At 36.6% G+C, this 22,699-nt stretch overlaps 1 protein-coding gene across 1 annotated transcript in view; it reads right to left on the minus strand.

Moving 5' to 3' along the window:
• The window catches only part of COL25A1 (collagen type XXV alpha 1 chain), a 289,300-nt gene that overhangs the window by 109,921 nt on the left and 156,680 nt on the right, over positions 1–22,699 (minus strand). Inside the window, exon 5 of the mRNA XM_052681793.1 lies at positions 3,376–3,393. Coding sequence (XP_052537753.1) covers positions 3,376–3,393 — 18 coding nt within the window. The remainder of the gene's footprint in view (positions 1–3,375; positions 3,394–22,699) is intronic.

Raw genomic sequence — 22,699 nt, forward strand, 5'->3', positions numbered from 1 at the left:
ATATTAAATAGGAGATTAAAATTTGTTTGTAAAGACTTACAGTGGGACAAAAAAAAAAAAAAAAAATCCAACCAATCACCCACCACCTTTCTGGTACAACTCAATTTAAATACATATTACGTTCTAAACAAGAAAAAGCAAATATTCTAGGTCACTCAAAATTCATAACTGAGATTTCAGCAAAATACTGAAGTTAGCATTCCTTGTTCTACAGACCAGTCTAGCTTTCATGGAATTTGAAACAGCTTTAAAAAAAACAAACAAACAAAAAAAAAAAACACCACGCACACCATGGAAAACCAGAGTTACATGGATGTACTTCATTTTTAAAGTTTACGGTAACTTACTTATTTTTAACTAAGTAAGTCTACTTTTCAAGGACAAGACAGAACCATGAGCTTTTCCTGAAAATAAATAATTAAAATATTTTATGTTTTTAGTGAAGTCTCTTTCTACTTTAATAATGAAAATTATTTTTTTCAGTTCTATGCTGAAGAATGACAGTACAAACTCAATGGCTGAGATAGGAGATGTTATTAATATTACTAATGATATTCATTAAGACTAAGTATTTGTACCCAGAAATTATGTACAAGTTGGGTCAATTAACTGTTTACTTCCTGAAAATCACGGCAAGAAAATAGTTGTGGTTAATAAACAGTATAAAAAAAAGAATTTAGCTTTCAGTTGTATGGACACAGAAGAACTTCCTAAAGTTTTTTAAGTGCTTCAATCATCAGAATAGAAATGGTAATCTTTGAAGGCAAGAAGCCTAGCAATACTTCTCATTCTAAATGTCTTATGGGCAAAGAAAAGGATTGGGAAATTCTGTATATTCATGGGCAACTGAAATTCCTGCAAGTTGCTTTTTAAAATGGGAAACAGTTTGTCTTATATTATCAGTATGTAAACAGCTTCTAATAATACATGAAAGATCTTTTCATAAACATCTTCAGATTTTCAACTGAAGCTTAAAATAACACTTTAAAAATCATACTTACAGAATTTACCTGGATCTAAGTTTCTGTTTAAGAGGAAGGCATCTAACATTTTGCAGTTTAAGCCCTGCAAATTGTCAACATAGTCTAAAGAGCAGTTCAATAGAATGTTGATTACATTCAGTAGCTGCCTGTAATCAGGATCTATAATTAAGAGGCATGGCTGTATGCAAATAGTGTCATTTGAGAGTTTACCTAGGTATTCAAGACAGCTGAACATGACTGACAGATACAACAACATTCTAACAGCAGACTCCTGCCCTTGTACATATGGCTGCCAGAGAATAAGCTGGAGACTGAATCCTCCTGTGCAGCAACAGATGCCTGTCAGCAGGCAATGTACTTGAGCTTTAGGAGTCTACAACAAGCTTAAGAGCATTCTAACTGCACTAAGGATTGACTTAACCTTCACTGACTGCAAGCAGGGCTTAGACACCTTGCATGTCAACACCAGCACACAAAAGCCTTTATGTTTAGGCATCTCAATCTCTTAAAGTCTCATGCCAGTATCCCTCCTCACGTGTGCATTAGTAAGAACTATTTCTGTACTCATGCAGCCAGTCAAAATAACTGAGCACACATCCTCCTGCTGCAATATGAGCATATTGATTCAAAGAAGAGGAAAGGCACAATTAAGGATGAACAACAACAAAACAATGATGATGGCAAATAGGTAGATGTTTCTACTGAGAGGAACCAGTGAAGTTAGACCATAGGAAATCTCATCCTAGATCTAGCACTCCCTGGTACTGATCTCTGTATGATCACATAGGGCGCAGAAGTTAATAAAATTCTCTGCAATTTCTACAAGTTTTTTCCCCCTACAGTTTGCACCCCACTTTTTTACAATAGTGATAAGATTTTCCTGCCTGTCTGCTCCTAAAACAGATTATGCTGAAAGTTACTACTCTGCTGGGGTATGCTGCCTACAGGTACCTCAAGGAGCCATTTCATGTAGCAGATGAGCTCCAAGAAGTGAGAAGTTGTTTACAGGCATTAAGACACACTCCGAAAGGAACTGAGGTGGGGGAGATGGGGATCCAGCCTCAGGTGGAAAGCACATAGGCAGCAGCACAAGTAAACACCAACTTACAGGGTAGCCCACAGGCTCAGGGAACACCCTCCAGGTTCTCAGTGGAACTTGCTCAGAACAAGAGTGCCACTCAGAACTACAGTCCCTCTATTGACCGCCAACAGCACAAAGGCTTCAGATATCTCTATGCAGGTCACAAGCCAAGAGCCTATTACCATAAAATACAAGCTCTATGGAAAAGTTGTCATTCCAAATATCATACAGACTACATACGTCATATTAAATGGAGTCTGGTACCCTGCAAAGAAGAGTGTCAGAAAATCCTACAGCACTGATGCACAGCATTCAAACTTGAGTGTGGAGAGGATTGGTAACACTATAACCATTTTTTCCAACAGAAAGGGACATGAAGAATCAAACAAACAAAAAAAAAAAAAAAAAAAAAAAGGAAAATGTTTCCTTAATGGAAATTTTAACTTAAAAAAGCAAACAGTAACACTGCAAAATTTTGATTTGCAATTATGATTCTGAAATATCAAACACCATCAAACAAACATCATAAATTCTGGCTCAGACAACATTCTTTGCTAAGATGGACCCCCCAAACCAGAGTTCACTTCCTGTAGTGCATCTTAGGTATATAAAAATAGTTTTTCCAAGTCATTTCACTGAGCTTGGATTTGGTATTGGCTTCCCTGCCACCACCCTTTCCCTTCTGTTCCTTTACTCTTCCACATTTCTTTATCCTGCTACTGAAACAATTTACATGTGGATTTTACTATACCAGATGCTTCCTCTTTGCTGGTCTATTTCTATATTAGAACTGAAGTTAGGTTCCTGGATTTCCACATCTTCAATTACAACTCACAAAACAAGGTCCTACTATTCTTAAATGCAGCAGAACTAATCCAAGGAGCACATATAATTAATCACAACAGCTAGCAGCACAATATTTAAAATAACTGAGGCCTGCCTGGATTATAGCAACATTAATAGTATGTGATTAATAAGCAGTTGAAGAATTGCATTTGCTACACATTTGCTAAGTTATTTCATCTTGCTTTAAAGTTAGGTGGCAACGTTTCAAGCCATAGTTAGGAGATTTGCTTTGTTCAGTACCACGTTGTTAACCCTACCATCTGGTCAAACAGCTGAGGGAACTCAGACAACCGTATGGGAGGCCCCATGTTTCTATCTGGGGAAGTATTTGTCTTACTGAATTATGCAATGGTTACCAGTTTCAAACTTAATGCAGTATGATCAAGAGGACTCCACATCAAATTACGTTGTAGATAAACTGAGTTTTGTGGGCTTAACTTATGAAGGAAATAAGATGGCACTTACTTGAGGACCAGGCTGACCCTGAAAAATAAGAAAATGATAAGGTTATGGAAAGCAGTGACAAAGATTAGGTCATTAAACACTAGCAAAGAGTTAAAGAACTTTATGAAAGAAATAACAAACAATCCAGTAATAGTAATGCAATCAGAGCCTAGATGTTCAAGTCCAATATTTAATTTCAGTGTTTTAATTCAAACTGAAACTCTGTTGCAATTAAGCGATTCCAGAAATAAATAACACTAACTCAACTGAACCAGTATTTGAGAAACTTCATACTTTACATAGTAACAACAATACAAGTTAGAAATTACAGAAAGACACAATTTAACAATTCTTAAGTGAGAAAGAATCTACAAATATTGAACTGATTTATAAGTAGGTATTGGACGCTTTTCCTCTCTTGAAATGCAGGAATGAGCCACAATGAAGTGCTAACTACTGGCTATTGAACAAAGTCAAAAAATTGCAGACACAGAAGGCTGAGGAAACAAGACTGTCTTTTTGCCATTCTTGCAATTAGCAGTTTTCAACAAGCATAAACTGGTATTTAAACCAGAAAAAAAAGCAACCAATGAACACCTGAGGTGGCAGCCCAAGAGGCAGCTTGGGAATGTACTCATCCTTGTTGTTTCCCTTACCTACCAATATAACATTTGAGACTACCCTGTGCACAAACAGAGAGACGCCTACTGCAAACCGAGGAGCTGTGTACATCTATTAATTCTGTAAGTGCTTCCAGAGTAGATTTCCTATCACTAATGCTCCTACTCTAGGAAAGTCACTGAGTCACCAGTAGTTCTAGCTCACTTGTTACAAATTATTTGCATGAATTAGAAACATAACGCAAAACAGTTAGAGTAGCTGTGAACCACAACCATCTGGCCAACTTGCACTCTAAGACATAGATGTCTGCCTCCTTAGAAAGGGACAAATTCTTAAATTAAAAAAAAAAAAAAAAAAAAAAAAAGCTAGCCTAGCCCTTGGAATTTAATTTCCCTGAACTACATAGGTTGCTTCAAAATTAATGCCTCCTATTTATTTTCATGGAAACCAAAACAGATACAAAGAGCACAATAGAACTATTTAATAGAGCAAGTATTCAGCTACACAACTGTTTTTCAACTTAGTCTCCACTATTAGCTGTGCATTTTCACCAGCCATCAACTGTATGCCACATTCATAAAAATCTGCACTAGCAGAGGTGACCTACTATTGCCACTGCTGAAAACACTCCTCTGCCCACTGTTTGGCATCCACAAACATTCAGCAAACATTGATGAATGCCAATGGGTGCCATTTCTTCCCCATGGACAAATTCAGTTCCGCACGTTTGCTTAACATGCTCTCCCATGTCAGAAGATGCTTTGTCAGACTGCCCCCTCTGCTGCCATCTGTCACACAGTAATAAAATGGAACAGAACATCAGCAGGAAGGTTAGGCATCTACTGCCATACCATCATCTGCCTCTGACACTATGGGCCAACAAAATAAAATAGGAGGCATTAATTTAGGAGTAGCCCTCTTGTTTTCTGTGAACAATTTTTCTTCAACTTTCCATCTGGAAAGCAGCTTTGCAAGGAAGGACAGGGGAGTTCTGGTGGACATCAAGCTGAACATTGGTCAACAGTACACTGTAGCCACAAGGAAAATCAACAGTATTCTGGGTGGCACGAGGCAAAGGATTGCCAGCAGGTCAAGGGAGGTGGATCCTTCCCTTCTACTCAACACTGGTGAGATCTCGTTGGTGTGCTGAGTCCAGTTCTGGGTTCCTCAGCACAGAAGAATATGAATATACTACAGGGAGACCAGTGAAGAACTACCACGGAAGCAAAGGTTGAACAAGCTGGGACTGTTCAGGACACAAGCAGCCCAGAGACTTTGTGGAATCTCCTTCCTTGCAGATCTTCAAAAGCCACCTGGGCAGCCTATTCTGGGTAACCCTACTTGATCAGAGGCCAGACCAGATAATCTCCAGAGGTTCCTTCCTTTCCACCTGTATTAGTGAGTGATTCTGTGAGACTTTGAAAAAGAAAATGCATTTCACCAAAGACATGCTATGTACAAGAAAAGCAGCTGAAGAACAGTTTATTTTTACTTTAGCAGTTATTTTTTGTGCTAATTAAAATTAAACAGAAAAGCATTCTTAATCTACATGCAAGCTTAAAAAAAATATATATAAGATATTAGAAAATAACGTTAGAGAGGGATCATAGTGACAATATGGAGTTACTGTGGCTAACCTAATCCTTACACTGAAGGAGGCCCAAAGCATTCCTTGTTATAGATGCTGTAACCTTGTAATAGTTCCATGTGAGAATATTGTTGTATATGCATTTTCAGACAAAAAACTGATAAAAGCTTGCCAATTCTAATACAGAGATTTCACAATGGCTCAGTTCTATGAAATTACATGTCTCACTTGGTTAATAAACATGCTAGGAGCCCTCTGCACTCAGCTTTTACCTTAATCTTCCCATCAATGCAGGTTTTAAGCCATTATATGCTCCACTTGATCCTAAAAATCACTGAAATTGCTTACTGATGCAGTATTGAGCAAGCTGTACAATAAATCGATATAAATGAACTGAATACATACAAACTTTCATATATAAAATACACAGTATATTTGTCTCTCAACAATATTAAAAGATGTAATACATTTTGACCAAATCATGAAAAGGTTTCCAAGGGACACAAAAAACTTGAAATCTGAAATCAACAAAATGCTAATTTAAAGTTGTAGAAGGCAAACAGGAAAAAAAAACAAGATCTGAAAACTGACACATTATTCTCCATGCTTAAAGACATGTAGGACACTCAGCATTCACACGGTACATGCTATGTATAAGATAAGAGACAGACATACATGATAGAAACACACTCTGACAAGGGTGAAAGAAGATCAGGCTCCTATGAAAGCACTTTCTACTGTCAGCCTCAGGAGCACAACCAGCCTTCTCAAGTGTATCTATAATTACTAGCTTAACATATCTGAAATACAGAAGGAGAAATTAGATTTTTTAAAAGACACTTGTTTTTCGTGGTGACACAGAACTCTGAAATAATGATAAATATAATAGTTGAGTTACTCTTAATTTCTGTAGATCTTCTACCTTGCAGTCATCCAGAACTTAACAGAAAATATGGATGCTGAATACAGAAGTACTCTTAGCACAATTTTTTGATCCTGCTAGCTACAAGACCCTTGAACATAGAAGGAACTTTGCCTTAATGATGATAATTATTTTCTGGTTTTACTCATTCTCAATCCTTCAACATTTTTGGACACTCTTAGATTCTCCTTGCCCTACTAAACAGGGAATGCAGTTTCAGTATAGTTTTCTCACAGATGATGCACTAAGTGACATTAATGAGAGAATGCAGCAAGGACTGTATTACAGAAATCAGCTCTGCTTGAGAAGCTACAGGCACAAAGAAGCTCAACAACTGGGAGACAAAGAAGAGGAGTTCATTTTGCCTTTTCTCAACATTGTATACAGTGCAAATTAAAAAACAACTTTCAATTATGATCGAGTAATATATTTCCTTGGAGGAAACTCAATTAATACGTTTGTGCTCCCAGGAGGCCTCCAAGATAACCAAAATCACTCTGACTCAGTATTACACGAATTAGTCCTAATGCACATGGCTTTTGGATTAAAAGGTTTTAGTTAGTCATAATTATCTTACTTTAGAATAAAAACAAAAATGGGTGAAAATACTCTAAGACTGAGAAGTCACCAAGCCAGCATTACTCCATTTTAAAAATATTAATGAATTATCTTTTATTCTTATGTTATTTTGTGCAAAACTCAGACATCAATTGCAAATACTGAAAGGGGAATATATGGAATATATGTGGATGGAGATTCTGTTTTAGATCTCAGTGAAGGTGAGCAGGTTTGTATTAACAGAGTTCACAGTAGAGTTTGGCCATATATATTTTTAAACAGTGTAACTTATGTACTTTTCATTTCTTTGAAACTGAAGCCCAATCTTCCTCAACAAAACATCTTGTCAATCTCCATATTAACTGGCTCTCAGGGACTGCCATATCAGCCTTGCTTAGATCCATACTCTGAAAGTGGTTTTAGTCTACTCTCTAGGATCAGATCAGGTTTTGAAAAATCTATCTGGGTTGCTGCTTCTTTTCAGCAGTGTTTTAAGTGATTGCTCTGAGTAGAAGGCAGAATAGCAATGAACCCTCTTATTCTTCCACTGATGCATCTCTTCAAGGCTAACAAAGTTAGCTTGGTAATAATGTAAACAGAAGCAAGAGATGCACAGGAAAGATCACCTGCACTGAAATAATCTGACCATCTGAAATAAAAAAAAAAAAAAGCGGTGCATTATTTTGCTTGAAATTGTGATAGGAAGTATCAGGAAGAAGTCAACAGCAGGCAAGAGGACACCTGGAAGCAGTCTGCAACCTCCAGCTGTAGTTCCAAAAACAGCAGATGCCCATATTCTTCAGCTTGGGTTGGAAAGTTTAATAGGGTTTCATTTTTTGTTCTTAATCTGTTTCATTTAGTGTGCTGTGTCTCCCTACCAGTCTGTTCTCTGTATACACTTACATAGCAGTCTGAGCATTATTAAGTTACCTGGTGTATTTATGAAGTTAATCTGCCATTCTTATTGTATGCGTAGCTGCTCTCAGGTTTTCAGCAGTCTTCAGAAGACATTACCTTTCTGTGTTTTTTTTTTTATTGCATTTACCAACTTAATATGCTATTTGGCAGGAAAGAAAGTGGTTCAGTTTGACAGCCAATTCTAATTACCTTGACTGAAGGACTTGTACTCTTGGTTGCTGACCAACTTCCATGCAATTTAACTTAGCAACTGTGGATATGTAAATGACAGTAAAAGAGGAAGATAAAGATATACAGTCTAGACAGGTCAAGATGAAGTCGACAGGTAGGCTATTAATCTGCTAGAAGAAAAGATTAAAGGACATCTATTGACCAGAAGCAGCAAGCATTGCAGAAGTGTTGTATTGCAATAAAAAGAAACTTTGAGACCATAGGAAAAATTCTTAAGAGAAGGAAATGGAAGCAAATGCTGTAGATTTACAAATAGAGCTTACAAAGGAAATGGGCTTTTGGTAAGCGGAAGAACAAAATATTCATTCAAAGTATCAAAGAATAGGGCGGTCCTGGAAAAGGAGAAAGAGAGAATAGTAGAAACTCATACACTGTAAGCAGCTGATCATAATGCCTTGTATAAATAACTTCAAAGAGCCTCATCTTAATGAATATCTAGGATAGCATAAAGATACATAGGGCTGTTCAGATGTAATTAGCCAACAAAATCCAGGTAGAGAAAGAAAAACGCAAGAAGGAAAAGTCTGCAAAAAGAGGAAACACACAAGAGCCACAGATACGCTGCCAGAATTAACACCATCCCATATCAGAGACACCACCTCACCACCTTTCTGGAACATGCTCTGGACAAAGAACCTGAATTAGGAACACCTGCCCTCTACAGCCTAATCCAAATAGAAAATGATCAGAGCAGTGTATCTGCTTGGGTAGAGGCAGAAGACTGAAGTGGCTTACTGACACCCTTGAAGTCTACAGTACCAAGATTGAAATGATGCAAGACAGTATGTGATTAATATACATTTCAGCATGAGAAATTCAAAAAGCAAAGACTGAATATGTGCAAGACCTAAATTGCACTATTTTTGAACAAATCACCTACCAGCTTTCCATCCATACCAATCGGACCCTAGGATAATCAAAAGCCAAAACAAAATTGAACAGTTAAAATCAGTGGGGCACTGAAGTTGAGAAAAACATACAGACTCAGGGAATACCGTAGGCTTCAGAAGATGACTAACTATATCAGCAATTAAATGCAAAAGATTAAATATATTTTGAGAATCAGGGTGCATAAAATGAGCAACCAAAGGAGCAGACCTAAGACAAATAATAAAAACAGCATGATGCAAAGTAGCCAGAAAATAGCTGGTGTTCAACATGCAGTGAAGGAATTGTTAGGTTGGATAATCACAGTGGTACAACATAATCAAATGTATGAAATAATGCATCTGGTCTGTGCATTTTCTTTTAAACTGAAAAAATAGAACTGTCTTTTCACAATTATATTGTTGCCAGATAAAAAGAAAATGGTTAAAATCTCATAATTAATGTATTTGAATTAATAATGTAATAACTGTTTTTAATAAGAAGCATCAGCTCATGCAGTTCATTGAGGTGCTGAAGATTTTCCCCCTATATTTTGGCCAGGAAGTACTGGAAACCCATATAGAAATAAGTAGGACATCAGTTGAATGCACTGCTCGTGAAACTCATTATTTCTGATTATTAGCTTTCTAGAAAACCCGTGGACTAACCTACTGTTCAGTTCCAATAACAAGTTGTTATGTCTGGATAGCCCTATAGGAATATAACCTCCATCTTTTTCTGCTATTTGCTTTCATGTTACAGATTAGATTATGCTCTGAGAACGTGAAGCAGGTTGCTAATTTATTTTATTTTTTTTTTTTTTTACCTGCATAACCACTGTTTTTGTTACGTTCTGATGTCCTGGGAAAGGTTGTGACCACTCAGAAGGCCTACAAAACCATTCAAATTTTCGTTTTGTAAATCAGTTCTTCATAATAGCTGATAAATCACACACAGAATCACAGAATCACCCGGGTTGGAAGGGACCTCAAGGATCATGTAGTTCCATCCCCCCTGCCTAGCAGGGCCACCAAACATACACATTCAGATCAGGTTGCCCAGGACCCCGTCCAACCTGGCCTCAAACACGTCCAAGGACGGGGCATCCACAACCTCCCTGGGCAGCCCATTCCAGGGCCTAACCACTCTCCTTGTAAAGAAGCAATACTTTCCAGTATATTATCAGGACACTTTTTATTCCCACTCTTCCTTAGTTGTTCTTGATCCCATGCTTCTAGCACACAAGCACACACAAAACACTAATTTTCTCAAAGTTACTTAAATTTCTAACTATATTTATGTAAATCCCAGCAATCAAGACCAATCTGCAAATTATTAGCTGCCCCAGATTTTTCTAGAACTCTAACAGTATTTTTACCTAGTAACATTTACACACAGTCTGCTGCAGGTGTCAAATCAAAGGCTAAGCTGAGCTCTGGCTGTGAATTTACTTCTAGATTTACATCTAGGCGGCAAACTAAAGATATTAACAATGGAAATTCAGCAGGAAGGTCACGGTAAGTATGTAAAGTTCCCCAAAGGGCTGTGCAGGCCAGCAGCTAACTTTAACTATTGGGTCTTCTGCTAGTTTAGCCCAAAAGATTTCATTATTTTTTACTACAAATGAACACAGTAATGACTTACGCAAGCATTTGTAGAAGGAAAATTAATTATGGAGGTCAAACTGCTGGCTTAAAAGAAGTTAAAAAAATCTTTTGTAGCTGTATCACTGCTTGTATCTTGCAAACAGGCACTGTTTTCTTTACCACAGAAAAGAATAATCTACTACTTATAGGCTCCCTTACAGTGAAGAACATTTTAGCTACTATTGTTTTATTGCCTGCTCTTTATCCATAGCTCCGCACCTGAATTATTGGACTATATTGTACCATCTTGAAGAATCTTAGTTAAAAAAAAGTCAGAAATCCAGGAGAATTAGAAGAAGCACCTACTCACAGCTGAAAATGTAAGTTTCCTCCCCTTTCATTCCATTTGTATCAGGACTTCTCAGTGTCTAATTTGGCAGAGCCTCTAGGGATTTCCTCTACAGGATAGAGCAGTGAGAAATTTGCTTGAGACATACTGCTCTACAGGAGGAAAAAAGCCAACTACAAAAGGTCATTACTGTGAAATTGAATATTAATTGTTGTTTTGAAAAAGCATTGTTTCTTTTTTTACTGAAAACACATTAAAGCTACCTTCTTTCCTCAGTTGAGGGAAAAATCGTTTTCCAAAAGATTGGAACAATCTGAATTCTCTCAGCTGATACTGGCTGGAAGAGACAGATCAGCCGAAGCAGTGCATGAGACTACTTCAAGATGCACCGACAAATCCTTAATATAGCAATACTAATTGAAATTCATTATATGATAGCACTAGAAGTCTCAAGGAACAATTAGTGGCATCTTCATTAGTTTTAAAAGAAGGACTAAGAGCTGCAGTCTGTTTTTAACTTACACTAGAGTTACTCCCAAGCTACATACTGTTCAAGTTGCTTCCTGCTTTGTTCACTAATTAACTTCTATATCGATTAACATGCCAATTCTTTTAAAAATAAAACAAAAAAGCATGAACTTCTGTAACACAATTCCCACAGAACATTTAAAAAATTATACATATAACACTAGAGAAGAGGATGCATAGGTTTGTGCAGCAGACGCAGACATCAGCTATTTGTTCACTTAGAAAGGTACTACAGAAGGTAGATCTATACATGTCATTTCTAGGCTTCCATTACCCTTTTTCTAAAATATATGCCATTATTAGTTATTTGCTTATGACATTCCTTATTTTCCCAGATCCTCAAAAGCAAAGACACTGTGATTTTCTTTCCCCTAAAGAATACCCAGCTTTTTACTTAACATTAACATCTTATCTAATAACCCTAAAACTGAGAGGGACAACACATGAGAGGAATGTGAATGAGTGCCATTTAACTTTCATATCATGAAAAATAACTTGTACTCAAGAATACTGTAAAAATGTAATGCATCCCAGAAGATAGATACCTTTAATCAGATTTTTAATGCTGCACAAAATTAGTTGCTTTCTATTTAAACTAGGTTACTCTGGAAGTATGCTTTTTAAGGGGCTAAGAAATTTTAAGCATCAGAAATTTTTACATCATCACCAAAAACTTTTAGATTATTACTATCAAAAAAAGACAGCCAGTATTCATACTTTCAGCAGATTTACCAGATTTGTTTCTTTAGAACATTCTGAATGTGACATTAGGTACTGAAAGTACCTAATATGGAAACTAATATAAACTAATACAGAATCAAATACTCTTCCAGGAGAAAGAAAGGGAGGAAGACTTAGAATATCTTCTTAGTTTTAAATTTCTCTACTTGTCCTTACATGATCTTCTATTTAAGTAATACCCATGAGATGACTGAATTCTGAATCAGAATAAGCATACTAAATGAAAAACATTTCTTCTTTATGAACTGCAGATAATCCTTTACCTATTTTTTTCATTTTAATAATAAAACATATCTGCATATATTAGCAGTTCAATAGCTTTTATAGGTTAATCATCACTGGAAGTATGCAAAGAAATGTTTACTGTATGTCCTGTGGAAAGAATGAGCATTGCAAATTTGTCCCATTCTATACTTTCGTACAAATCTAAATTAAAATAGGCCAATGTTCTCCAAATCTACAACCATTTCTCAAACACTGATATTTCATTGCTTTTCCTATTTTATGAGAAATCAAATATTTTAGAAACAATTCTTTTTCCCAATGTAGACAATACTGGATTTTTAAAAGTTGTCTTCTGGATAATATATTTGATAGCTTTAAAATATACCCATTTCTGACTACCATAGTAAGTAGAATTTAAGAATTCAGAAGCTCTTATCCTGCTGACAAAATTATTCCACATCTATATTCCACACTTCTAAATAGTCTGCAGGAAGTTCAGTTGTGAAATTGTTACTTGCAGCTGCCTGAAATCTCCCAAATAGAGACATGTCAAAGACTCAAGATAGCAAGAACTGAGCTTTGCAGCAGCTGTATGAGCTGCAGCTCAGTTGTCGTGTATGAGTGAGATTAAGAACATCTTTGCGAGAAGAAAATCAATTGGTGCCTAAGCAAGTTAAGAGATAATGCCCAGATTCAGGTATGGCTTAATACAACACATTGCCTTTCCAAATCGCCTATTTTAGCTCAAGATTGTCAGATTTCCTCATCACACCATTACAAGTGATAGATCATTGCTTCCCCCCCCCCCCCCCCCCCTCCCCTTCTGCTTTGGTTAGTTACAGGTTTAGCAAGGCTGATTTTAATTACAGCAGTATAATTTCCCAGCAAGCCCAACGAGATTTCTCTTCAATGAAAGTCTGTTTTAGAGCTTATGTAGGTGATGAGTAGGATAAGCTTTTCAACTAGCTAAGGTTTTCCTACTGATGAAACAGTTTTCTTCCTCTATGTTGTTAAAAGCAGTGTCAGTGAAATTACCAGGTACAGAATTCACTTGTTACAATCCTGAGAGAAAAAGTCAATTAAATCAACCTGCAACAAATCTCTCTGGCCAGCAATCAGTACATTATTGATAAATCTAAGTGATTTGAGAAAGAAGAAACTTCACTGTGAGAAGAACAGTAATGAGCCTCCTGTCTGAATTCCCCAAATTACCCACAAATTAGAGTACTAAAAGGCTATTTCATAGAAATCTATCACAGAATTTCCTGAAATCTTCCCTGAAGTATTTTGTATTAGCTACTGAGACATAACATCCAGCAAGACGGATCACCACCTGGAGATAGCAAAGTAAGTCAATATGTTCTAAGGCAGGAACTTCTTTAGAGTGTAAATGATTGGAAAATAGTCTGTTATTTATTATAATATTAGTATTGTAAATATTCTAAGTGTTATAATAGCACTGTCAGACTGCTTGATCATCTTGTCCAGCAAATTACAGGTTCCTTATCAACTGCCAGAACCTCTCTTTCAGCTTCCAGAAAGGGGCACCTTGCTTCTCATCATAGAAAAAATCAAGATGTGAACTGAACTCCCCAGAAGAGCATACTTTTAAAAACCAATACAATTTTTTTCCACTAAAATGAACAAACAACACAAGAAAGTACATTCTTTAATCTTTAAAACCTAATCCTGTATTTTCAGGAATTTTTCAATTTTTCAATGTATGCCACATTAATTCCCCCATCAAGAACTCCAACAAAATTGCCTTTATTGAGCCAATAAGGAACTAAAAACATAGCCTGCAAGCATGCAAGAGACCTAGAAACAAGATGCCATTAAAAACTGGAGAACGAAGAACTGCAGCACCATAAGATTCCAAACTACGTTTCCATCATCCAGAAAAGCTGCTCCATGCAAAGACTAGCCTCTCAACACTGGGATTTCCGTTCATAAACACGAAGGCAATGAAAATTCATTCCAATTTATATTTCAAACCACTTGTCTAGTGTTATATCTTCAATATAGGGAAATATGCAGCATACCCCACATAAAGCAGTAAGTCTATGCTAACAGTAAGTTGAAAAGCAAAATGGGCAGAAATCTCACATTTTACTCTTCTTACTACCGGAAATAAAATATTTTCTCTTTTTTCTTTCTTTTCTTTTTTCCTTCATAATTTCCTTTGAATTTCAACAATCAAATGATGTGACCTAAAGAAGTGGATTTCACAAAGTAGCTCTAATGTCTAGATTAGCCTAAATTATACAGTCAAAAGCATCAGTAACAGAAGATGGAAGATTAACTATTGTTTTACAGATTACAAAATAAATCAGAAATGTCAAGTACAGACTCCAGAACTTTTTGTTGGAGCAATATCACTCTAGATTACAAGGTCCTGAGCCTGGAGTCCAGCATGAAGTTTGAACACTGTAAGAACTTCCTTGCAGTTTTAAAATGGGCTGGTCAGTAGTTTGGAGAAAGAAAAACTGTTCAGTGTTTGACTATTCACAGAACAGCTGAACTACAAAAAAAGGGACACAGCATATGGTAACAATATGGGACTACAAAGAGTTCTATGCAAGAAAAATTACAGTCACTTTTCAAAAGCACATTTCACAGCTGAAAAATAATTGCTGAGATTCTGCTCATTTCTCATAGTTTATGCAGGAAATCTGACAAACAGTTTCTTGTGGTGCAGATACATTTTTGAGTATCTGAGCAATATGACTGCTCTTCCTGCTGAAATCTATATGTGAAAATGCATGAGAAAACTGAGCAGATGTAAACTGGAATGGACTTTTCTAAAAGACTAAGGCAGACATTACTCCATTCATTACAGCACACTGTAAGTGCATGCTGTTAGAACACGCACAGTATTGAAAATTGTGTTGTTACCCCCGTCACATGCTTCATCTATCCATAAAAACAATTTGTAAACTGTTGCAGAATTACACATATCCATTACAAAAATACTTCATTATGCTACTGAATTCCAGCCTTGCTTAGCAGGTTAATTGAGCACTAGGAACCTTATGTACAGAACTACCATTTACCCCAAAATTCTTGTTTCTCTCAAAGAAATTGACACTCCTGTATCCACAGATAGAAAGCACATGGCTAATCCATCAATGCCAGTGGCATTGTATGAATGTATTAGATGTGGTTAGTGCCATGTTGATGAGAAAACAATAAACTGAAAAATACCACTTCTCAAAAATTAGCTGGCTGGCATTCAGGAAGAAACTGATTGTTTTAACAGCTGTGGCATGACAACTTCGACGGAATAGATTTTCGTTCTTCTGGAATAATTCTAAAGAACCCCTCCCTCTGCCTTACTGTCTTACCATAGAAGTCCCCTTAGTTGCAGAAGGCTGACTAAGTAAGAATGTGCCTTACACTGTTTTGATGTCTTTAAAAAATAAAAAAATCCATTTCAATTCTTTCAGACAATCTCTTTTTTGGTTTCTACAAGTCTTTTATTTTAGGGAAATTGAGGCCCTTTAAAAAAAAAAGAGTTTCCTGGCAAGTAATACAGCACCATCGACTTTACTACTACTACTACAATTACCTGTACAGGCCACTTTTTACTTTACTTCAGTGAATTCATCATCTTTGAAAAATTAACAAAACTCAAGAGCAGGTTCATTAATTTGTGCTCCATACTTGCGTCATGTACCTACCTAGACTTAAAAGACAGAAATGCACATGCAGGTAGTTTAAAACTACTACAGTTGTTTTAAATATACTGCAACCCAAGCCATTCCTTAATGGTTGGGCTGCATTCAACTCAGCTCCCTCCGAAATGACTTGGAACCCAACCTCTGAAAATGTAGATCACAATGGAAAAACTTGTGGAACACACTTAAAAAGCTAATCTCATTTTAAGAAATACAGCAGAATTCAGTGCACTACCTTTTCCATTCTTTCCACCTGAAATGTTTCCCATACAGCATTTCAAGATGCATTTGATGATGCAATTGTTTTATCTCCCCAAATTTACGAAAAGGACATGTATCAATGACAAAAGCATGCCTTAAGAAAGGATTATTTCTAGTCCTTATGGTAAAGTTTTCCAATAGATCTTACCACTATCAGCACCAAAACTGGCTTCTAGAAGTAATCATCATTACTGTGACTATGAAAACGAAATGATTAGTCATAATAAGGTATAGAAAGTGCTTAGATATGCACACAGAATTATTTGCAAATTTGTGCTTTTACTAGTTATTATTTTAACTGGAAAGCTAACAGATTACCTTACTGTCCCACTGACCTCAGACAGTCCTGATGACCATACTAGACTCATGATACTTCAAATACCCAGACTTTGTCTATCACAGAGTTAATGAGATAATGAAGGAGACAATATTTGAGTTAAAATAACCTTTCTACCAGAATTTTTACAGTAAGTCATTAGGAAAACTCAAGGAATTTTGCTTTTCCAATATCTCATTGAAGAGCAAGCAAAGGAATTAGTGGGGAAAAAAATTCTGAGCATTATAAATAATAATAAAGAAAACCTTATAAGGAGAAGCATAATATAGATGCAGCATCATGACTGCCAAAATATTTTAGAAAAAAAACTACAAATCACACTGTGTGGTAAGGAAAAGAAGAAGAGACAAAGAAGGATGAAAAGAGGGCCAATTGAGAATAACTCAAAAAAGCAGCCATGAAAAAGAAAACCTAGAGCCATACATTCACCAGCCAAATAGTTTATCTAAAATGATTTTTGGTTTGCTTGACAAGAGGCTACTCAATGGATGCCAGCAGGATCCTATCATTTTAATTCAGAGATCCAGCAGCAATACGCTGCTTCAAACTAGTTCTGCAGCTTTCCTCCTTTTTATCAGTGAAAAGATATATACTGGCCCATCTTCTAAACTTCTCATGCCAATTATTTTTTTTTCCCTGCAAATATCTTCCATGTGTTTCTGGAATATATATGAAAAATTGATTTATTTATTTTTGGACACTAGAGAACAAGAGCGCATCTCCACTAAAACTTCCATTCAAATTGGTTGCTGTTTTCCCCTTTAAGAACTTTAGAAAACTATTAAGTTTTTCCACACTCATATCTACGCTTTTCACAGCTTCCTAATTTACGAAACAAACAGATACTCCTACTTGTATACTGAAAGTGTCCTTCAACTCAAAGCAGTACCTAAGTCTCAACCATGCAGTTAGAAGTTATTTCTTGACAATTACTATCCAAACCAAAAAATCCAAATCAGCCAACAAAACAACCCAGAAAACACATCAACGTAGAACATGGGCTACCCACCCTGTAATGCTATAACATATGGAAAACACACCAGTAATAAAAGAGCAGCACAATCCTAGGCTGCAACAAATGAGAACAAGCCCAAATGCAGCAGCAATAAACACAGAAATAAAAGAGAAGCTTCTTACCTTTGGAAGGCCTCCAGTAGGCAGGGAGCTCCAGTGAGATACCCTTGCCTCCCCTGCCAACCCTTATGTGAGTTCTGGGAAGGATGAATCCTGGCTCCATACTTTCTGGTCACTCAGATACAGTGCATGCACTTGATCTCCTCTGAATCAGCCCTGCCTTCCCATCAAGTACTCAATCACTGGTTCAAGCCATGACTTAGCATTTCCACTACACACCCCCAGTCAAGAAAACCTGCAAACTCAAGTATTTATTATGTTGTTTCAGGTCATATTCCAGCAAATCACGTAAATCCTTCTTATCTCATTTCAGTCAAATTATGCAACTAAAATTGGAGCTTCTCAGAGGTGAACAAATAAATCCAAAAATAGAATATCATTGAGTGAAGCAACTTTCAAAATCCTAAAACATTTATCCATTATTCTAATTTCATCACTCCATTTTTCTCTTATCTCTAGTCTACTCTTCTAAGTTTCATGGATCCACATATGAACACATCTAAATAAACATTTTCATTACTTTCATTTGATGTAACTGGATTTCAGATTCATAAAAGAACTCTTACAAATGCTGGTAACACATGAAGAAAAAAAAAAAAAAGTCTTTCCAATCCTATTTAGAGAGAAACAATTTGTATATAATGGTAATACCAGATCACATTTTCCACACTTCAGGGGCAAAGAGCTAAAATAAGAGATCATCCTATCATTCACAGAATGGACAAAACGTTAGGATAATTGACTCCCACAGCTGGAAGTGGAAATGTTGAGATCATTTCCACATTGCAAATATACTGAAGGATAGCTAATAAGTCAGACTACCTGAATGAAAAACAGAAACCTCATTCACAAGGATTTTATGCACAAAAAAAGTTACTGAACTACTTGCTCACATTTGATCTAGTAAAATGAAGAACTATTACAGAAAGCATTTTATCATCTTGCAATTTTTTTTTTCTGCTTTTACTTCTGTTGTACTCACAAAGAAGCTAAATTCCTTCTGACAGGATCTTGATGATGGCAGGAAAAATACTTCCAGGTAAACCAACAGTTATATACAGAAAGAAAACTGAATCACCCAATCAACCAAAAAGTCAAAGAATCTCTGAGTGCATAGCACTCCCTCCCAAAAAACAACCTAGATCCAAGAGATATTCTCCCTTCAGTGGCTGGCCCTTATATGAGTCCAGGTGCCCCTACTCTCAGTCCACCCCTTCTGGACAGCTAGGAAGCCCAGGTGCAAACAATTTGCCTGTGCTCCTTGGGCCAGCCCCACCCCTTTAACAGGTGCTCAATCACCACTTCAAGCCATGACCTAGCAGTTCCCCTACAACTTCAACTTGATAAGAATTCCAGCCTCACCAACCATAAGTAAGCAGCAGTTGATCTTGGTATGAACATCACATAAAACGAACGAAAGTCTACATAAGAAAATTAATATTCCTTTCAACATGAGTGCTCGCATGTCATGACTGTTCTTCTTTGTGCTCTTTTTGTGAAGCAAAGAAGAAAATGTTTAAATTCCTCTCAATTAAAATGGAAATAGTTGCAACAGATCTGTACCAAATAAACCAACAGACTTCTTAACGATCATAGAATTCTTTGAGTTAGAAGGGACCCCTGAAGGTCATTTAGTCCAACTCCCTTGTAACAAACAGGGATAGCTACAGTGATGTTCTAATAGATCTTCCACAATGATCTTCTCCAAGATACATGCAGATCTTAATACTATTTTCATTAACATTAACTGCTTTGCCTTAAGAAAGGAAAAAAACAAAACAAAACAAAACAAAACAAAAAAACCCACAAATTTGTGAGGGTGATTTGTGGTCTGCATACTACAGTCATGGAAAAAACCTCCAGTAGACATTCCACACTGCTTGTATAACTCTTTCCTACCAGACAAGCATGTTTGCTTTCAGAAATGTGACTGCTTTAACTAATCTTGAGTTTGGTATGCGCAGACATAACTGAGAATTTGTCTCTTCATAAAAGAAAATAGAGGCACTCCAAACAACATCCTAGTGATGCAAGAGGCAAGATGTGTCCACACCAACAGATCACCGCAAGCAGAGGAAGGCTTTGTTCTATCACCTAAACTCTAACATTAAAAAAGCAGCATGAAAACATGTGTCTGAGAACGTTATTATCCTGATAAATGCTAGCCCAAACTATTTTAGTATAGTTACTGGATGATGCTAAGCAGCATGTAACCCACTGTAGGTGTACGAAAAAACTGTTTGATTTCCAATGGGGAGAAAGTTCCTTAATCAGCTTTACAAGGACAATCAGTGATTTTAAGTTTCCTTTAAGTCTCAAAAGTGGTGAGAAATCAAACAACTCGGGTAAATTGTAAGCAGCACCTTTAACTATCTCTAGGTATTCGCTGTATAATCTGTACACGATTCTCACAGCTACAGTTTAAGAAATGAAGCCCAGAGCTGCAATTCCCATCCATACATATGTTGGGAAAACATTTGGAACACATAATTTTGCTCAGAGGTAGTTTATTTCTTAAGAAAAGCTATTTCCATTACACTGGAGATTTGCAATGTGTGTTGAAAGGAAATGACTGGGAAATTTCAAGTGGGATTCCCAAAGAAGGGCAAGTATGAATAATGTTAGGTAAAGTTCAAATATTAATTACGTATGCCAAAGCATAGACGTGAAAATCCTAATCAAAGCCTTCTGCGTGCCACCTACTTAGCAGCTTAACTAAGATCAGTAAAGTAGACCAGAGATCCAAAATATCATTGCTATTAAGTGAGTGACAAACAAGTTTAATCCCTTTCCCTATCTACACCAAGTTAATTATGAAAGTGAGGGTAGTTTTAAAAGCTGTGAAAGAAAATACTTCAAAAAGATATTCGGTTGTTAAATTACATATACCTTCCATCAGTAATAACCCTGTACTTACCCAATGGATACATGGAATTATAGTAATTAAAATTAACATTAGTTGTGAATCTGAAATTTACACTAATTCACTCTGGCCCATAGTATTCCAGTGTTATGGTGCTCAACTCTTGTGACATGCTATCACCTAGAAAATGCTATACAGAGAGGTGGACTTTGCAAGACATTGTTTCTCTGCCCACGCAGGTGAGCAGGGAATTACTAATTTAAAGAACAATCTTGGAGATTCCAGCAAATGGTAACTGCAGTGCAATAGAAAGCACAGCAATGACAGCAGAGCAGCAAAGTTCCAGGCTACAACGAGTGAGAATTTGCTTAAACATAACATCTGTGGGCGCAGAAATAAAGAACTTGCTTACCTTCAGGAGGCCTCAAGAAGCAAGGATGTCCAAGCAGAAACCCTCACCTCCACCATCAACCCTTAAATGAGGTCTGGGAAGGGGTGGATCCTGGCTCCACTCCTTCTGGTCTGTCAAGTACATTGCATACACCTGCACTGGCCCTGCCTTCTTACCAGGTGCTCAATCACTGGTTCAGGACATAACTTAGCATTTCCACTACAGTAAAAATTGCCAACATTAGTATTAATGCCCTTAGGTATCTGTTTTGTTGGTGTTTTTTTTTGTGGTTGTTGTTGTTTTTTAATATTATGACAGTAATTTTATATCCCTATGTTATGGCATATAGAAAATGGACTGAAATGTTTTATAAATTATTTTGAATCAGAACATACAACGTTGAATGTTGGCAGGCATGTATTGCAGCCCAATCCTTTTCTGAAATCATCATGTGGAGTTTCTACTTTAGTTGATCTGTGTCACCTTTCTTTTTATAACTGCAAATTAGGAAATTTCCTCTTGTTTTCCCTGTTGGTTTTACAGATGAGGTAATTGTTATTTCATGATCACAGCAACAGATGATACAGAATAAGTTGGGGCACTTTGGGCGTTCTCCACAGAGATCAGAAGATCAGTTCAGAAGTAAAGACTGCATTTTCAATTCATATGCTGGTTATCGATGACTGTTACAGACAATAGGATTCAAGCCATGGTTCCTTGAAAACGGCAATTGGCTTATGACCAGCTAATAAACGTGTCCTGATACGTAGCATTGATTATCATAGCAACTGTAAGTTTAAAAGATCCCAAACCTTTCTGTTTAAAGTAAAGTTTATGATTATTTTAAATCATTACAAAAATCAGCACATAGACTAATGGATTGTGTTACACATGACTCATTGATTCAGAGGTCATAAAAATATTATAATTAACCTGCTTCACAGTAAACGTATGTTGTCGCTTTTAAGACTGAAAAGTGTTTTGGGAGTGAGTGAAACCGTGGCTGCTCCTGGCATTGCATCACTGAAAAATTCTGATCCACTGCATTATGGATATTAGGAAGACTTTTGTGGTGCTATCATTATTTTTTTCTAGAAACAGATACATTGACATAACTTACCCCTGTAGGCCCATTAAATTATACTACAAGATATTGAAAGCTACAAGCTGGAAGGCTGTAGCCCACTTTTTTTTTCCCCCCATAGTTGACTTTATCCCTTATCTATATGAATATTAACAGTTCCAGAACGTAATTTTTTGAGTCTGCAGCTTAAAAACTGCAATTAGGACTATAGCTGTGGTTCAGTACCAAGGCAAGTTCATACTCGGTTAAAACTTCGCTCAAGGCTCACGTCAGATAACATGGATATAGCTAGAAAAACTGCTACAGCTATTGTTGAATGTTGAACTTGACAGTTATATCCATGGAAAAGGCTGAAAGCATCTTTCACCTACAGCCATAGAATGTCTGCTCATCTCTGTGTGCTAGAGTGGACTCTAGAGTGGACTACAACACTTATTGTTGTAGTTCAATAGTAATGGAGAAAC

Source organism: Tympanuchus pallidicinctus, unplaced genomic scaffold (genome assembly GCF_026119805.1).
Source record: "Tympanuchus pallidicinctus isolate F22 unplaced genomic scaffold, pur_lepc_1.0 scaffold2, whole genome shotgun sequence".
NCBI classification, from domain to species: Eukaryota; Metazoa; Chordata; class Aves; order Galliformes; family Phasianidae; genus Tympanuchus; species Tympanuchus pallidicinctus.